Source organism: Nerophis ophidion, linkage group LG12, assembly GCF_033978795.1.
Source record: "Nerophis ophidion isolate RoL-2023_Sa linkage group LG12, RoL_Noph_v1.0, whole genome shotgun sequence".
Taxonomy (NCBI): domain Eukaryota; kingdom Metazoa; phylum Chordata; class Actinopteri; order Syngnathiformes; family Syngnathidae; genus Nerophis; species Nerophis ophidion.
In genome coordinates this window covers 56,190,017-56,207,568 of record NC_084622.1, presented here as the reverse complement: position 1 = coordinate 56,207,568, position 17,552 = coordinate 56,190,017, and the positions used below count along the sequence as shown (strand labels likewise).

Here is a 17,552-nt window from a genome sequence, read left to right as displayed (position 1 = left end):
GTGTGAATGTTGTCTGTCTATCTGTGTTGGCCCTGTGATGAGGTGGCGACTTGTCCAGGGTGTACCCCGCCTTCCGCCCGATTGTAGCTGAGATAGGCGCCAGCGCCCCCCGCGACCCCATAAGGGAATAAGTGGTAGAAAATGGATGGATGGAATCCCAACATTCAGGGAGGGCGGAATATAATGTAGCTGGTGTTGCATTTGACCAAAAGCAGCAACAATTAAAATAAAGATAACATCCATCCATTTTCAACCACTTGTTCCTTTCAGGGTCTCGGGGGGGGTGCTGTTCCTCTTATTTAAAATACCTAATAACTTAAAATTGTTCCTAAATACACAGCACGTGTTGGTTTGTAGATATACATAAAACATTTATATTCGCCATTGCCAGTCAAAATAATCATGACACCATAGGTCTGATGCCACATTGACCACGCCCCCTCCATGCCCTAGCCATGTCCCCACCTCCACATATATATTGGCAATCTGGAGCACAGTTTGTTGTGATAATTTTCGTTAACCTGTCAATGAGATGGTCCATTGTAGGTTAGCATTAAATTAGCGTCATTTGACCCAATCTTCATCGTGAATAATTGTATTTCTTTTCAGTTTATACTAAATTATAATATTAATTTAACGCGATTCCTACATGAATGAATGAATGAAATAAGTTTATTTCGGTCATATAATCAATCAAATCAAATCAATCAACCATTTTGTGTGATCAGTTTTACAGTACATGTTATATGTATATAATAATGCACATTTACACACGAAAGAAAAGAAAAAGAATGACCAAAAAAGGAATAGGCTGAAGCCAAAGCTTATATTTGCCTATCCTATACCTTCACAGAAAATTAGATTGCCTGGAACATCAACATAAAAAAATAAATAAATCAAAAATCAATGGGATGAAAGTAATTGTAACTATATTTTATAATTTTCAATTATTTCACCTTTCAATGTTTTCTTAAACCTTACCAAAGAAGTGCATGTCTTCAGCTCATCACTGAGCTTGTTCCACCATTTAACTCCTAAAACTGTAATACATTTGTATTTTATATTTGTTCTCGCTTTACCTATTTCAAAAATCGATATCCCGTAAATTATAGTTTTCTCCTCTTAAATGAAATAGCCTGAGAATACAAGCTGGAAGGCTGTTGTTTTTTACTCGAAACATAATTTCCATTGTTTTTAAAAACACAATGTCTGAAAATTGTAATACATTTGAACTCATAAATAATGGATTGGTATGTTCATAGTAGCACGCTTTGTGTATTATTCTAATGACCCTTTTTTGAAGTTTTATTATTGGGTCTATGTTTGTTTTATAAACATTTCCCCAAATTTCAACACAATACGTTAAATATGGAAAAATAAAAGAATAATATAACATATGCAGGCATGTCTTATTCAGCATGTGTCTTACTTTATAAAGAATAGCAATAGATTTGGATATTTTTCCTTTTATATATTCAATATGCGGTTTCCAACACAGTTTATGATCAATTATTATTCCCAAGAATTTAGTTTCATATACTCTATCAATTTCCACATGATTTAACTTTAATTTTGCTTCACAATTTGTCCTTGCACCACTAAACACCATAAATTTAGTTTTCTTATCATTTAATGATAACTTATAAATATTGAACATGTATGTGCACCCCATGTTTATATTGATGTACTTTTTTTTCGTTGCTTAGTTTTACAATGACTTAATTAACTATTTACATATTTGGCAAACTATAAACTTCAGTGAGGGCAGAATATAGTACAACATGTATTACATTGTAGGATACTCAGTTGGAACTGAAAACAGCAAAAAAATGTATGTTAATACTATTAACACAGATTTTTAAATACATGTATACTTTTTCAGCCCATTTAAAGAATACATAGTCATCATCGACGGGATACAAACTCTATGTCATATTGGCCACAACCCATCGCAACCTGAGCAACGCCCCCACCACCCCAACTTTTTTGGCAAGACATCCTATCCAAGATGCTTTGTATAAAAATAGAAAACTAATAACCATTTAACTGTGCACTTTAATATTTATGCATAAAAAAACAACAACCGTTCCCTTAAAAATTATACTCAAATAAAAAAATTCAGCAAACTCAGGTTATAGTGGTCCAATCAGCTCACCGTGGGTCCATGGTGATTTTGTTGCCAGTTTTGAGCTCTTCCAAAGAGGCACAATGCTCCAGTAGCAGCTTTTCAACTTCTTTGACAAGGTCCTCTTCTGTGTCACTTTCTCCCTCAGTGGGACACGAGATCTGACTTAAACTGCGGAAAGTGTTGGTGAAGTCAGCGCCTACATAATAATGGACCACAAGAATGAAAGATGGGGAAAAAACAAAAACAAGTCACATCATACACATTAAAGACAAAGTGTAGCTTTTTCATATAAACATACATACACACACAAACAAACATATATATATATATATATATATTTATATATATATATATATATATATATATATATATATATATATATATATATATATATATATATATATATATATATATATATATATACACAGCGGGGCAAAAAAGTATTTAGTCAGCCACCGATTGTGCAAGTTCTCCCACTTAAAATGATCACAGAGGTCTGTAATTTTCATCATAGGTACACTTCAACTGTGAGAGACAGAATGTGAAAAAAAAAAATCCAGGAAAATAAGTATTTGGTCACTTCAAACAAGGAAGATCTCTGGCTCTCACAGACCTGTGTAGGTTTCTGTCCTCCACTCGTTACCTGTATTAATGGAACCTGTTTGAACTCGTTATCTGTATAAAAGACACCTGTCCACAGCCTCAAACAGTCAGACTCCAAACTCCACTATGGCCAAGACCAAAGAGCTGTCAGAGGACACCAGGAAAAGAATTGTAGACCTGCACCAGACTGGGAAGAATGAATCTACAATAGGCAAGCAGCTTGGTGTGAAAACATCAACTGTGGGAGCAATTATCAGGAAATGGAAGTAATACAAGACCACTGATAATCTCCCTCGATCTGAGGCTCCACGCAAGATCTCATCCCGACGGGTCAAAATGATCATGAGAACGGTGAGCAAAAATTCCAGAACCACAAGGGGGGACCTGGTGAATGACCTGCAGAGAGCTGGGACCAAAGTAACAAAGGTTACTACCATCAGTAACACACTTCGCCGACAGGAAATCAAATCCTGGAGCGTCAGACGTGTCCCCCTGCTTAAGCCAGTGCATGTCCAGGCCCGTCTGAAGTTTGCCAGAGAGCACATGGGAGAATGTCATGTGGTCAGATGAAACAAAAATACAACTTTTTGGTATAAACTCAACTCGTCATGTTCGGAGAAAGAAGAATACTGAGTTGCATCCCAAGAACACCATATCTACTGTGAAGCATAAGTCTGGAAACATCATGCTTTGGGGCTGTTTTACTGCTAAGGGGACAGGACGATTGATCCGTGTTAAGGAAAGAATGAATGGGGCCATGTATCGTGAGATTTTTAGCCAAAACCTCCTTCCATTAGGGAGAGCTTTGAATGGTTGACCAAATACTTATTTTCCACCATAATTTACAAATAAATTCTTTAAAATTCCTACAATGTGAATTACTGGATTTTTTTTCACATTCTGTCTCTCACATTTGAAGTGTATTTATGATGAAAATTACAGACCTCTGTCATTATTTTAAGTGGGGAGAACTTGCACAATCGGTGGCTGACTAAATACTTTTTTGCCCCACTGTACATACATAACATACATATACATATGTATATATATATATATATATATATATATATATATATATATATATATATATATATACATATGTATGTATATATATATATATACATATATATACATATGTATGTATATATATATATACATATATATATACATATGTATGTATGTATATATATATATATACATATATATACATATGTATGTATATATATATATATACATATATATATACATATGTATGTATGTATATATATATATATATATATATATATATATATATATATATATATATATATATATATACATATATATATACATATGTATGTATATATATATATATATATATATATATATATACATATATATATACATATGTATGTATATATATACATATATATATACATATGTATGTATATATATATATATATATATATATATATATATATATATATATATATATATATATATACATACATACACACACACATATACATGTATATATACATACACACATTCCTAAATTTATCGTGACCCCAAGAATAGATATTGAATCGAATCGTGGGACACCCAAAGATTCACAGCCCTAATATATATATATATATATATATATATATATATATATATATATATATACACAGTATATATATATACATACATACACACATTCCTAAATCCATACAACCATATATATATATATATATATATAAACATATATACATGTATATATACATACACACATTCCTAAATCCATACAACCATATGTGTATATATATATATATATATATATATATATATATATATATATATATATATATATATATATGTGCATGCATGCATACACATACATACACTACACAGATACATAAATCAATGTAGAATGTTTCCTTCACTGACAATGTAATCCATTAGACACTCCGATCTCACCAGTGTTGTGCATTGTTTGCATCAGCTCTGTTATCAGCATCTCATCCTCTGGGTCCTCCTTTTTGATTAAACCCAGCTTATTTCTCATAAAATTAAGGTAGAATCTGTTATACGAATCCAAATATTCCTCCATAACAGCCTTTGCCCGGTCAGGTGGAAGCTCTGGATCGAGGGCCTCTGCAAACTTGATGAGATTCCACCGGCAAATAGCCGGCTGGGCCTGGTAAGAGTATCGCCCTGAGTTGTCTGATGCGTTACAAATGAAATTCGGATCGAACCTAAAGGGAAATAAGAAGGGATTAATAAAAAGAGGATGAACATAGACGTTCTGCATAAGGAACACTAATGCATAGTATTTCTAGTAAAATGTCACTTGCAGTTTTGCAAATATCTCACCTGTCCATGAAGCCATAAGGACCATAGTCCAGTGTGAGTCCGAGGATGCTCATGTTGTCCGTGTTCAGGACTCCATGGCAAAAACCTACACACTGCCACTGAGCTACTAGTCGAGCCGTCCGACACATCACCTTCATACAAGCGGGAGTCGTGGAAAGAGGGCAGAAAAAGTGTTGTAAATATTATTATGTACATGTATTTATCTTTGAGTTAGGCCACATGCCCACGGAAAATCACATAATTTTATTGGCCAATTTGTTTAGCTTTTTTTTTTTATTATTTCATTAATCTTGCATTCACACAGGAATTTGAAAAGCATGATTCTACCATTATTGTCCTTGTTTGAAAATGAAGTCCTTCTTTATGCTTCTGGTTGGATCCAATGCTAATTATACAGGTGGATATAATGACACCTGCTGCTTGAAAGTCGAGTTGCAAAAATGATTATTTCAAAGTAGGGAATTTGAAAACGATTTAAAGGGGGAAATTACAGAAAGTAGTTAGAACCAAAGTGTAAAATGTACACGTATTAATCAGAATCAGGAGTATGACTGTAACTGATTGTTGATATTCAAAAACCAAACACCACTTGTTCCAATTAATACCCTTTCAAATGTTTACATGTTGAATTGTTAAATACACTGTCACTTAATGTTTCATACTTTCAGTATTTTTTGTTTAGTTTGGTTCTTGATTCATCTATTTACTGGCTTTAGGATCCACATTTTTTATCTTACTTGTTATTCTATTTTTGATGAATATAAGTAGTGTAAATGATTTATTTATTGATTGATAAGTAGTATACTGGTATATTGGCTTCATCTGGCCGGGATCTTCATTTCTCACTGGATCGGTTCGCAGCAGAGTGTGAAGCGGCCGGAATGAGAATCAGCACCTCCAAATCAGAGTCCATGGTTCTCTCCCGGAAAAGGGTGGAGTGCCATCTACGGGTTGGGGAGGAGACCCTGCCCCAAGTGGAGGAGTTCAAGTACCTAGGAGTCTTGTTCACGAGTGAGGGAAGAGTGGATCGTGAGATCAACAGGCGGATCGGTGCGGCGTCTTCAGTAATGCGGACGTTGTACCGATCCGTTGTGGTGAAGAAGGAGCTGAGCCGGAAGGCAAAGCTCTCAATTTACCGGTCGATCTACGTTCCCATCCTCACCTATGGTCATGAGCTTTGGGTCATGACCAAAAGGATAAGATCACGGGTACAAGCGGCCGAAATGAGTTTCCTCCGGCGTGTGGCGGTGCTCTCCCTTAGAGATAGGGTGAGAAGCTCTGCCATCCGGGAGGAGCTCAAAGTAAAGCCGCTGCTCCTCCACATCGAGAGGAGCCAGATGAGGTGGTTCGGGCATCTGGTCAGGATGCCACCCGAACGCCTCCCGAGGGAGGTGTTTAGGGCACGTCCAACCGGTAGGAGGCCACGGGGAAGACCCAGGACACGTTGGGAAGACTATGTCTCCCGGCTGGCCTGGGAACGCCTCGGGATCTCCCGGGAAGAGCTAGACGAAGTGGCTGGGGAGAGGGAAGTCTGCTTAGGCTGCTGCCCCCGCGACCCGACCTCAGATAAGCGGAAGAAGATGGATGGATGGATGAAAGTAGTATACTGTGATGCTGCTCCCATGCTAAAAGTGTAATTCCAATGTTATGTGCATTTAAAGGAAGAAATGATAAGGTAATCCAAAAAAAAAACTATGTATTTTACTTAAAAGACACATAGAGGCTAAAACTTTTTTTATAAATCATTAAAAAAAATTAGTTGACAGATTAGTCAATTACTAAAATAATCAACATCCCCAGCCCTAATGAGATAAATGGAATACTGTAATATTACTCGTAACTAATCACTTTAAAATAATTCATTTATATTTCATCAAAACATGTAAATACTAAATACATTTTGTTTGTTTCTATTTGAGCGACATGGGATGTCTATATGTGTTGGCCCTGTGATGAGAGGGCGACTTGTCCAGGGTGTACACCACCTTCCGCCCGAATGCAGATGAGATGGGCTTCAGCACCCCCCGCGACCCCAAAGGGATAAGCAGTTGAAACGGATGGATGGATGGATGAAGATTCAAATAGAATTCCTGTTTGTCAGACGCCCACAAAGAAAATATGGTTCACAGATATGTTGCACTAAATCAGTGTCATTGATTTTGCACTATTGTTGTTTATACTCTGGTTAAGTAATGCTTCAATATAGAAACGTTGAGTAAGTGCAAACAGTTTTGGCCAGCATCCCTGAATGGTTGGCCATAATCACATAACGAAGGCAGGACAATGGCTCTGCACAGGCAGTCACTGAGACATTAATCACAGCTTAACACAATAAGAATATCCACATGTTGGGCTTCACTGTCTGACGTCAAGTCTGAAATCGACAATATGCTGTACCAACATTGCTGTAAGAAACATGTCAGAAAGGTAGGAGTGGACCCACCTCTCTGAAGAAGGACACATTCCTCTCCACCCTGTCAGAGTGCTGCTGCTGGATATCAGGGTAGAAAGTCTCAATGACATAATCCAACATTTGTCTTCGCAGCTCATCATGTCCATAGCTTGGACCCTGACGACCTGTGAACTCGTCTGCCTGCTTAAATATCTCAAAAGAACCAAACCTGTTCATTGAGGGAACAGTGAATAAACTCCAAGAAAGACGGCATGTTTTACGTGTTTGGGGGCAAACAAGCACTTCTCACCTGAGAAAAGTCGGTGCGATCCGGAGGACCACAGAGCATCTCTCATGGCGAGGGTGTCCGCTATAGTAGATGTCCCTAATGACTCGGCTGTCTGATGTCACAACAGAGCCTGCTCTGGTGGTGGGGACACCAAGGAAGTACATTGCCTCGCTGCAAAGAAACTCTCTTATGCTGGAGCGAAGGACCTTGCGGCCATCAGCCTGTCTATGGAGAAGCAGAACATCCAAAATCAATGTAAAATTTGGGATGCGTCGGAACTCCGCTTCTTAACACACATTATACACAGCCAGTCTGCCAGAGAATAAGATAAAGTATCGTATTTACCAGACTAGGGAGTGCACCAGCATCTAAGCCGTAACCACCAAATTTTAGAAGAAATTGATATTTGTCCATATATTAACTGCACCAGACTATAAGCCGCAGTGGTAGTTTCCTACCATGGTTTCCCATTCTAAGAAAGATTTTGTAAATGTTTACTTACATACCTTAATTGTTTTCGAACAGTGCCTGTCACATGGCAGTTAAACGGCTCATCAAACAAAACAGATTTCATCGTCATGGATCCAATGGCTGGGAAAGCTAGCTCTCCAATCAGCTAAACAAATTCAGCAACTCAACAGTGACGTTTTTTGTGAATTTACGAAACATTACAAAAAGAAAGCCATTGTAAGTTAATAATAACAACAGAACCTTGAGAACGTGCTAGCACATTTGCTAATACTAACAACGCTAGCTTGATAACATTAAAGGCCTACTGAAAGCCACTACTACCGACCACGCAGTCTGATAGTTTATATATCAATGATGAAATATTAACATTGCAACACATGCCAATACGGCCTTTTTAGTTTACTAAATTACAATTTTTAATTTCCCGCGGAGTTACCTGTTGAAAACGTCGCGGAACGATGACGCGTTTTTTTGACGTTATTAGTTGAAGGGGACATATTAGTCCAGCACTACTTACGGCTAAAAGTCGTCTCTTTTCATCGCGCAATTACACAGTATTTTGGACATCTGTGTTGCTGAATCATTTGCAAATTTGATCAATTAATAATGGAGGAGTCAAAGTAGAAAGATGGAGGTGGGAAGCTTTTAGCCTTTAGCCACACAAACACACGGTGATTCCTTGCTTAAAATTCCCGGAGGTGAAGCTTTACTATGGATCAGAGCGGTCAAGCGAACATGGATCCCGACCAAATGCCAACCGGCAGTTTTCGGTGAGAAAATTGTGGAAATAAGTCGCCTCTTACCGGAGATCAGCGGAGCCAGCGTCCTCCTGCAGCTGCCGTGACTTCACTTAGAGACTCTGGCGTCAAAACACCCGTGGCCACACCCCTCCGACTTTAGGGTACTATTTAACTCACTAAAACACTAGCAACACAATAAGCAGATAAGGGGTTTCCCAAAATTATCCTAGTAAATGTGTCTAAAAACATCTGAAATCGCTCTCACTGCCCTCGCCTTTTTTTCTTTTTAAACTTTTTTTTTTCTAGGCCTTAACTCTAAATTTCCTCATCCACGAATCCTTCATCCTCGCTCAAATTAATGAGGAAATTGTCGCTTTCTTGGTCAGAATAGCTCTAGCTGATGCTGGCTATGATTGTAAACAATGTGAGGATGTGACGAGCTCTACAACCAGTGACATCACGCGCACATCGTCTGCTGCTTCCGGTAAAGGCAAGGCTTTTTTATTAGCGACCTAAAGTTGCAAACTTTATCGTCGATGTTCTGTACTAAATCGTTTCAGTAAAAATATGGCAATATCGCGAAATGATCAAGTATGACACATAGAATGGAACTGCTATCCCCGTTTAAATAAGAACATCTCATTTTAGTAGGCCTTTAAGAAAGCACGTACAAATATGCATTAAAACACTCCCACAGACATCACACTTGGGACAGTGTAGTAAGTATGAATTGTTTTAGTTATATTGTTAACTTTACAAACGTTGCTTGGAGTGATGAATGACGAATCCTTATGAGCAGAAACGCTCGCTGTAGACGGTTGTACTTCCAGTTTAAAAGACGAAACATTTTCAACCAGCAGCACCTGCAGTGAGTAAACTTGTCCAAAAGATGGCGTCATAACACAAACAATAACACATCTCTTCAAGGTCTGTTGGTGTTTTCTTTGAAAACTATTTTTGAATACAAAACATTGATTCAACAATTCATACAAATTAGTTGCACCGTTTCATAAGACACAGGGTTCAAAGCTTGGGAAAAAGGTTGTGGCTTATAGTCTGGAAAATATGGTAGTAGGAGTGATCGGTGTTGCCAACTTAACGACTTGGATGCTATTTAGCGTGTATTGACACCCTTTCAGGTGCTCTTTTTATATAAAAAAATACATACTGGAGACTGACATAAAAGTGCATATTGATTGCTGTTCTCAACGAGCAGTGAGTGCTACTGTGGGCACTGTCTTATTTGTGACGTTAAAAACATGACAAAAAGACGTGATTGATTAAAGTTCATTTGCGGTTCCAAACAGGTTTGTAATGCTTTTCAGTTTTTTTCTACTCAATAGATCTGAAATAAAAATAAATATTTTCAAAACTAAAGAAATTTTTGGGTTGCAAATTATTCTTCAGGTAACAAAAAAAGATGTGTTGCATATTGTTTTTTAGTTACGATATGTCAATCAGTGTTTTGGTTACGGTTATAACATTTTAAAATACATATTATTTTGCTCATCATTCTATTTTACTTAAATCCATAGATAAAATCCTTAGACCAGGGGTGCCCATTACGTCGATCGCGAGCTACCAGTCGACCGCGGGGGGTGTGTCAGTCGATCTCCAGCCAGGCTTTTAAAAAAAATAGACCTAAAAATTAGTGATCATCAATCTTCACCAAGACGTCACTTAAATGACATTCACGGTACCGAAGGGTCTTGTGAGATGACGCTGGCTGCTGCAAGATCATTATTATGAAAATATGACCGAGAGGAAGGCGAGAAACACTTTTTATTTCAACAGACTCTCGCGCCGTACCTTCCGTCAAAACTCTAAAGGCCGACTGCACATTTCCTATCTTCACAATAAAAGCCCTGCTTCATGCTGCCTGCGATAACTAAATACAGAGTCTCGGAAAACTGGCGTGCACAAGCGATCCCTCAGAAAGCTGGCGTGCACACCACTTGTGCACGCCAGCTTTCTGAGACTCTTATTTTGTTAGCGCAGGCAGCCTGAAGCAGGGCTTTTATTGTGAAGATAGGAAATGAGCAGTCGGCCTTTAGAGTTTTGACGGAAGGGATGGCGCGAAAGTCTGTTGAAATAAAAAGTGTTTCTCGCCTTCCTCTCTGTCATTTTTTCATAATAATGAACTGGCAGCAGCCGGCGTCATCTCACAAGACCCTCGGGTGCCGTGAATGTCAATCAAGCAAGCTACGGAATTTGCCGCCAATGTTTTTCTTGTAAAGTGTATGGAAGCTGGATGAAGTAGATGCCAAAAACCAACCACTTTCATGTGGTATTGTACAGAAAGGACAACTTTTTTTCTCCTCCATTTGAAAATGTGGGCGTTATAATCATTACTGTCTGATTCCAATCAATGCAAGTCATCAGAATCAGGTAATACACCAACTTATATTCTTGTCTTAGTGAAAGAAAGACATCTATATGTGTTACACATGCTTGTATTATCATTAAACACATTTAACTTGTTTACAAAAATGTCTCTTTCATAAATAAATAAATATAAATGATATATATAAATGAGGTAGATCCCCTCGAGTTGGTCAATTGAAAAGTAGCCCGCCTGCAGAAAAAGTGTGGGCACCCCTGCCTTAGACTTAAATACAAACGCACATAATGCAGCTGAGATAGACTTCAGCTCCCCCACGACCCCGAAAGGGACAAGCGGTAGGAAAATGGATGGATGGATGGATGGATGTTTGTTGTCATTGTTTTCATTTAAGAAAAGCCACTGGTATGGCTTGGGACTGCATTCTACCTTCCTATGCTACTTCAACGGTACTTGCAATTGTGCTTACTTATTCCAATAAAATAAAGGTAATATCTGTCAGACGGAACACGGGGTGAAAGCCAGGAATGTCTTAGCTACTACATATGCTCACTCTGAAAATGAACCATGAAACTCACCCAAAAATGAACCCAACCATTACCCAACTTGGAACACACTGCTTCATCATGACTCACCCTTGCAGAGGCTCATTCAGGACATAGACTGCTTGTGATACGGGCTAACATACTTTAGCAATATTAATATCAAAGCTGTAACATTTACCTGTGACAAGTTTTTGTTAAATCTTCTATTGGACTTGACTTTTGCCTCTGGGATACACATATAACATTACAAATTGTTAAATGTTTTGACTACTAAACTCCAATCTTGTGGGCGGGGATTATAAAAGCCTTTATTTGGTCAGTGTCTGGCATAACCATATGGGCGTGACCCTTTGGGGAGAATTTTGTCTTTTTATGCAAACAAACCAAAAATGGCTTTGCAAACAAAGTAACAGATGTGCTAACAAAATGGATTTGAAATCTGAAAATATGTTTTTAAATAAATGAAAGTTTTGAATTCATATAATTTTGGGGATTATAAACTTTGGGGGTTTCAAATTCATTTATCGGTTGCATAAAAAACACAAATAGGTTTAAGGATATGAAATGGGGCACAATATTAGCAACAAGTGCATTTCAAGACTAGTTTAGTAACCATTGTTTTTAAACCTTTTCTGAGCCAAGGCACATTTTTTTCATTGGAAAAAATCCAGAGGCAAACCACCAGCAGAAAACATAAAAAAATGAAACTCAGAAGTCGATATTGACAGTGAAAAGTTGTTCTCCCAATAGTTTGATATGAATTCAAACCATAAACAACCATGCATCACTATAACTGTTGTCTCAAAGTAGATGTGCTGTCAGGACAAGTCACATCACACCGTGACTTATTTTGAAGTTGTTGGTGTTTTCCTGTGTGTAGTGTTTTAGTTCTTGTCTTGCGCTCCTATTTTTGGTGTCTTTTCTTGTTTTGGTAGTATTCTTCCGTAGCAGTTTCATTGTCTTCCTTGAACGCTATTCCCCGCACCCTCTTTGTTTTTCGCAATCAAGACTATTTAAGTTGTGCGGAAGCTATCCTTCTTCGTTGGGACATTGTTCATTGTCATGTCATGTACGGGTGTACTTTGTGGACGCCATCTGCTCCACACGCTTTAAGTCTTTGCTGTCATCCAGCATTCTATTTTTATTTACTATGCAGCCAGTTCAGTTTTAGTTTCATTTTGCATAACCGTCTCCTAAGCTTCAATGCATTTTCTTAGCGGCAACTCGCCTTTGTTTATTTTTGGTTTAAGTGTTGGATACCATTTTATCTGCACCCTGCCTACCGCTGTCGTCTGCATATTGTAAACACGACAAACATCTACAAAACAATTAGCTAACTGCTGCCACCTACTGATATGGAAGATTATTACATGGTTACGCTGCCAAGCTCTAGACAGTGCAGACACTCAACAACGGCTTTTTTACGGATTATAACTACTGGTATTTTTTTAACCCATCCATCCATCCATCCATCTTCTTCCGCTTATCGCGGGGGCAGCAGCCTAAGGAGGGAAGCCCAGACTTTCCTCTCCCCAACCACTTTGGGCGGTATAGCTCGGTTGATAGAGTGGCCGTGCCAGCAACTTGAGGGTTGCAGGTTCGATTCCCGCTTCCGCCATCCTAGTCACTGCCGTTGTGTCCTTGGGCAAGACACTTTACCCACCTGCCCCCGGTGCCACCCACACTGGTTTAAATGTAACTTAGATATTGGGTATCACTATGTAAAGCGCTTTGAGTCACTAGAGAAAAGCGCTATATAAATATAATTCACTTCATTTCACTTCGTCCAGCTCTTTCCGGGGAATCCCGAGGCGTTCCCAGGCCAGCCGGGAGACATAGTCTTTCCAACGTGTCCTGGGTCTTCCCGTGGCCTCCTACCGGTCGGACGCGCCCGAAACACCTCCCTAGGGAGGCGTTCGGGTGGCATCCTGACAAGATGCCCGAACCACCTCATCTGGCTCCTCTTGATGAGGAGGAGCAGGGGCTTTACTTTGAGCTCCTCCCAGAGGGCGGAGCTTCTCACCCTATCCCAAAGGGAGAGCCCCGCCAGCCTGCGAAGGAAACTCATTTCGGCCGCTTATACCCGTGATCTTATCCTTTCGGTCATAACCCAAAGCTCATGACCATAGGTGAGGATGGGAACATAGATCGACTGGTAAATTGAGAGCTTTGCCTTCCGGCTCAGCTCCTTCTTCACCACAACAGATCTAAACAGCGTCCGCATTACTGAAGACGCCGCACCGATCCGCCTGTCGATCTCACGATCCACTCTTGCCTCAATTGTGAACAAGACTCCGAGGTACTTGAACTCCTCCCCAACCTGGATTGAAATTACCGTATTTCCTTGAATTGCCGCAGGGTATATAGTATGTGCCTGCCTTGAACTACTGCCGGGTCAAACTCGCTTCGTAAAATAATTAGCTGAAATTACCGCTTGGTCAAACTCGTGACGTCACGAGTGACACTTCCCCTGTCATCATTTTCAAAATGGAGGAGGCTGATTTCAATACTGGTAATTTGAAATTGCATAAAGGGAAGAAGATTAAGAGCTATTCAGTAGGATTTAAGGTCCAAGCTTACATCAGACTCAAATTTTTACTGCATGCCTTTGGTAAGTGCCGGAGTGAGAAGAGGTTTTAAAATAATTAGCACATGCTTACTTTTACCGCACGCCTTGGGTAAGCGCAGGCATGAGAAGAGGTTTTAAATTAATTAGCGCCCCGGCGGCAATTCAAGGAAATACGGTACATCATCTCATTCACGGCACACTAGTTACTAAGTAAGCAGCTGGATTGTGGCTGATGCAGTATACAAACCCTGTTTCCATATGAGTTGGGAAATTGGGTTAGATGTAAATATAAATGGAATACAATGATTTGTAAATCCTTTTCAACCCATATTCAATTGAATGCACTACAAAGACAACATATTTGATGTTCAAACTCATAAACTTTATTTTATTTTTGCAAATAATAATTAACTTAGAATTTCATGGCTGCAACACGTGCCAAAGTAGTTGGGAAAGGGCATGTTCACCACCGTGTTACATCACATTTTCTTTTAACAACACTCAATAAATGTTTGGGAACTGAGGAAACTAATTGTTGAAGCTTTGAAAGTGGAATTCTCTCCCATTCTTTTTTTATGTAAAGCTTTAGTCGTTCAACAGTCCGGGGTCTCTGCTGTTGTATTTTACGCTTCATGATGCGCCACACATTTTCGATGGGAGACAGGTCTGGACTGCAGGCGGGCCAGGAAAGTACCCGCACTCTTTTACTATGAAGCCACGCTGTTGTAACACTTGGCTTGGCATTGTCTTGCTGAAATAAGCAGGGGCGTCCATGATAACGTTGCTTGGATGACAACATATGTTGCTCCAAAACCTGTATGGACCATTCAGCTTTAATGGTGCCTTCATAGATGTGTAAGTTACCCATACCTTGGGCACTAATGCACCTCCATACCATCACAGATGCTGGCTTTTGAACTTTGCGCCTATAACAATCCAAATGGTTATTTCCTTCACACTCGGCTGCGAACCGATCCAGTGAGAGCTGAAGATCCCGGTCAGATGAAGCCATCAGGACCACATCATCTGCAAAAAGCAGAGACCTAATCCTGCGGTCACCAAACCGGAACCCCTCAACGCCTTGACTGCGCCTAGAAATTCTCTCCATAAAAGTTATGAACAGAATCGGTGACAAAGGACAGCCTTGGCGGAGTCCAACCCTCACTGGAAACGTGTCCGACTTACTGCCGGCAATGTGGACCAAGCTCTGGCACTGATCGTACAGGGAGCGGACCGCCACAATAAGACAGTCCGATACCCCATACTCTCTGAGCACTCCCCACAGGACTTCCCGAGGGACACGGTCGAATGCCTTCTCCAAGTCCACAAAGCACATGTAGACTGGTTGGGCAAACTCCCATGCACCCTCAAGAACCCTGCCGAGAGTATAGAGCTGATCCACAGTTCCACGACCAGGACGAAAACCACACTGTTCCTCCTGAATCCGAGGTTCGACTATCCGGCGTAGCCTCCTCTCCAGTACACCTGAATAAACCTTACCGGGAAGGCTGAGGAGTGTGATCCCACGATAGTTGGAACACACCCTCCGGTCCCCCTTCTTAAAGAGAGGGACCACCACCCCGGTCTGCCAATCCAGAGTTAATGATTATTTGCAAAAAAAAAAAAAAAAGTTTATCAGTTTGAACATCAAATATGTTGTCTTTGTAGCATATTCAACTGAATATGGGTTGAAAAGGATTTGCAAATCATTGTATTCCGTTTATATTTACATCTATCACAATTTCCCAGCTCATATGGAAACGGGGTTTGTATATCGTTGCCAAGCATTACATGTCCAACAACATATTACTCCGTACCTGGAATAAGGAGTAAGGCCAGCTCCCTTCAACTGAATCTCCCACCGGCCACTCGGGTTTTCCTGCAGCAGAACAGGGTCTTGGTGGGGTGGTGCCCTCACTTCCCCCAAGTAGCAGGCGGCCCCGTCACCCAGCTGCCCGGCGAACTGGCCGAACTGGTGGCCGCAGTAGCAATGCGCAGCGGGCTCGGATCCAGGCATGACTTTGGAGCCGCTCAGATAGTCTGCGCCAAGCGGCTCGTCCATGACCTCGTCTCCATCGAGTCCCAGCAGGGCCAAGGCTCCGTGGGACACCGCCACAAAGCGAGGGTTGGTCAGTGGCTGCGGAACGACTCGGGAAAAACATGCTCCTTTCACCTGCCGCACGCCACGTTCCTCAATGGGGTCCACGGGAAGTTTCTTTAAAACCACGTTGTCGAAGTCGAGCCGTTCCAGCGAAGAACGACTCACGGCGTGACCCATTTCATCCATTCCAGCCGAGTTTAGGAGCCTAAATGCGGGCGCACCTAGTCTGAAAAGACGTAACGTTCCTGATCCTAGTCGAGGTAGCACAAGAGCCATCAAACTAACGTGACGCCCATCTGCCGGCTTGTTGTTGCAACACTTTCTTCGTCATGCTTTCATAATCTGGAAGTAACGCCGGATGTTTGTGTGCACAGTGTGTTACCTTATTTTTCGTCCGGTCAGAAACGCACCGGCGGGGGGGGAAACAAGGTTGATTCGGCACTGTATATTCTCAAGGCATGGACCATCCCATCCATCCATTTTCTACCGCTTATTCCCTTTCGGGATCGTGGGGGGCGCTGGCGCCTATCTCAGCTACAATCGGGCGGAAGGCGGGGTACACCCTGGACAAGTCGCTATCTCATCGCAGGGCCAACACAGATAGACAGACAACATTCACACTCACATTCACACACTAGGGCCAATTTAGTGTTGCCTATCAACCTATCCCCAGGTGCATGTCTTTGGAAGTGGGAGGGAACCCACGCAGTCACGGGGAGAACATGCAAACTCCACACAGAAAGATCCCGAGCCTGGATTTGAACCCAGGACCGCAGGAACTTCGTATTGTGAGGCAGACGCACTAACCCCTCTTCCACCGTGAAGCCCAAGGCATGGACCATTTGCACTTTGTTATGATATATAAAAAATGGACCAAGCTATCTTTCTAACAAAAACAAATCATTATTTCTTCTAGATTTTCCATAACCAACATTTTAAAACAAAAAGGCATGGACCATTTGTTTTAAAATTTTTGTTATGGAAAATCTAGAAGAAATAATGATTTGTTTTTGTTAGAAATATAGCTTGGTCCAATTTG

The 17,552-nt window shown here is 40.3% G+C and overlaps 1 protein-coding gene across 1 annotated transcript in view; it reads right to left on the bottom strand.

Annotated features, from left to right (window-relative positions):
• selenoo1 (selenoprotein O1) overlaps nt 1-16,880 on the bottom strand; it is a 34,645-nt gene extending 17,765 nt beyond the window's left edge. The window contains exons 1-6 of the mRNA XM_061917830.1: nt 16,230-16,880; nt 7,768-7,971; nt 7,509-7,686; nt 5,066-5,196; nt 4,670-4,947; nt 2,156-2,324 (exon numbers count right to left, since the gene is read on the bottom strand). Coding sequence (XP_061773814.1) covers nt 2,156-2,324; nt 4,670-4,947; nt 5,066-5,196; nt 7,509-7,686; nt 7,768-7,971; nt 16,230-16,789 — 1,520 coding nt within the window. The 5' untranslated portion in view covers nt 16,790-16,880. The remainder of the gene's footprint in view (nt 1-2,155; nt 2,325-4,669; nt 4,948-5,065; nt 5,197-7,508; nt 7,687-7,767; nt 7,972-16,229) is intronic.
• Nucleotides 16,881-17,552: the final 672 nt, after the last annotated feature.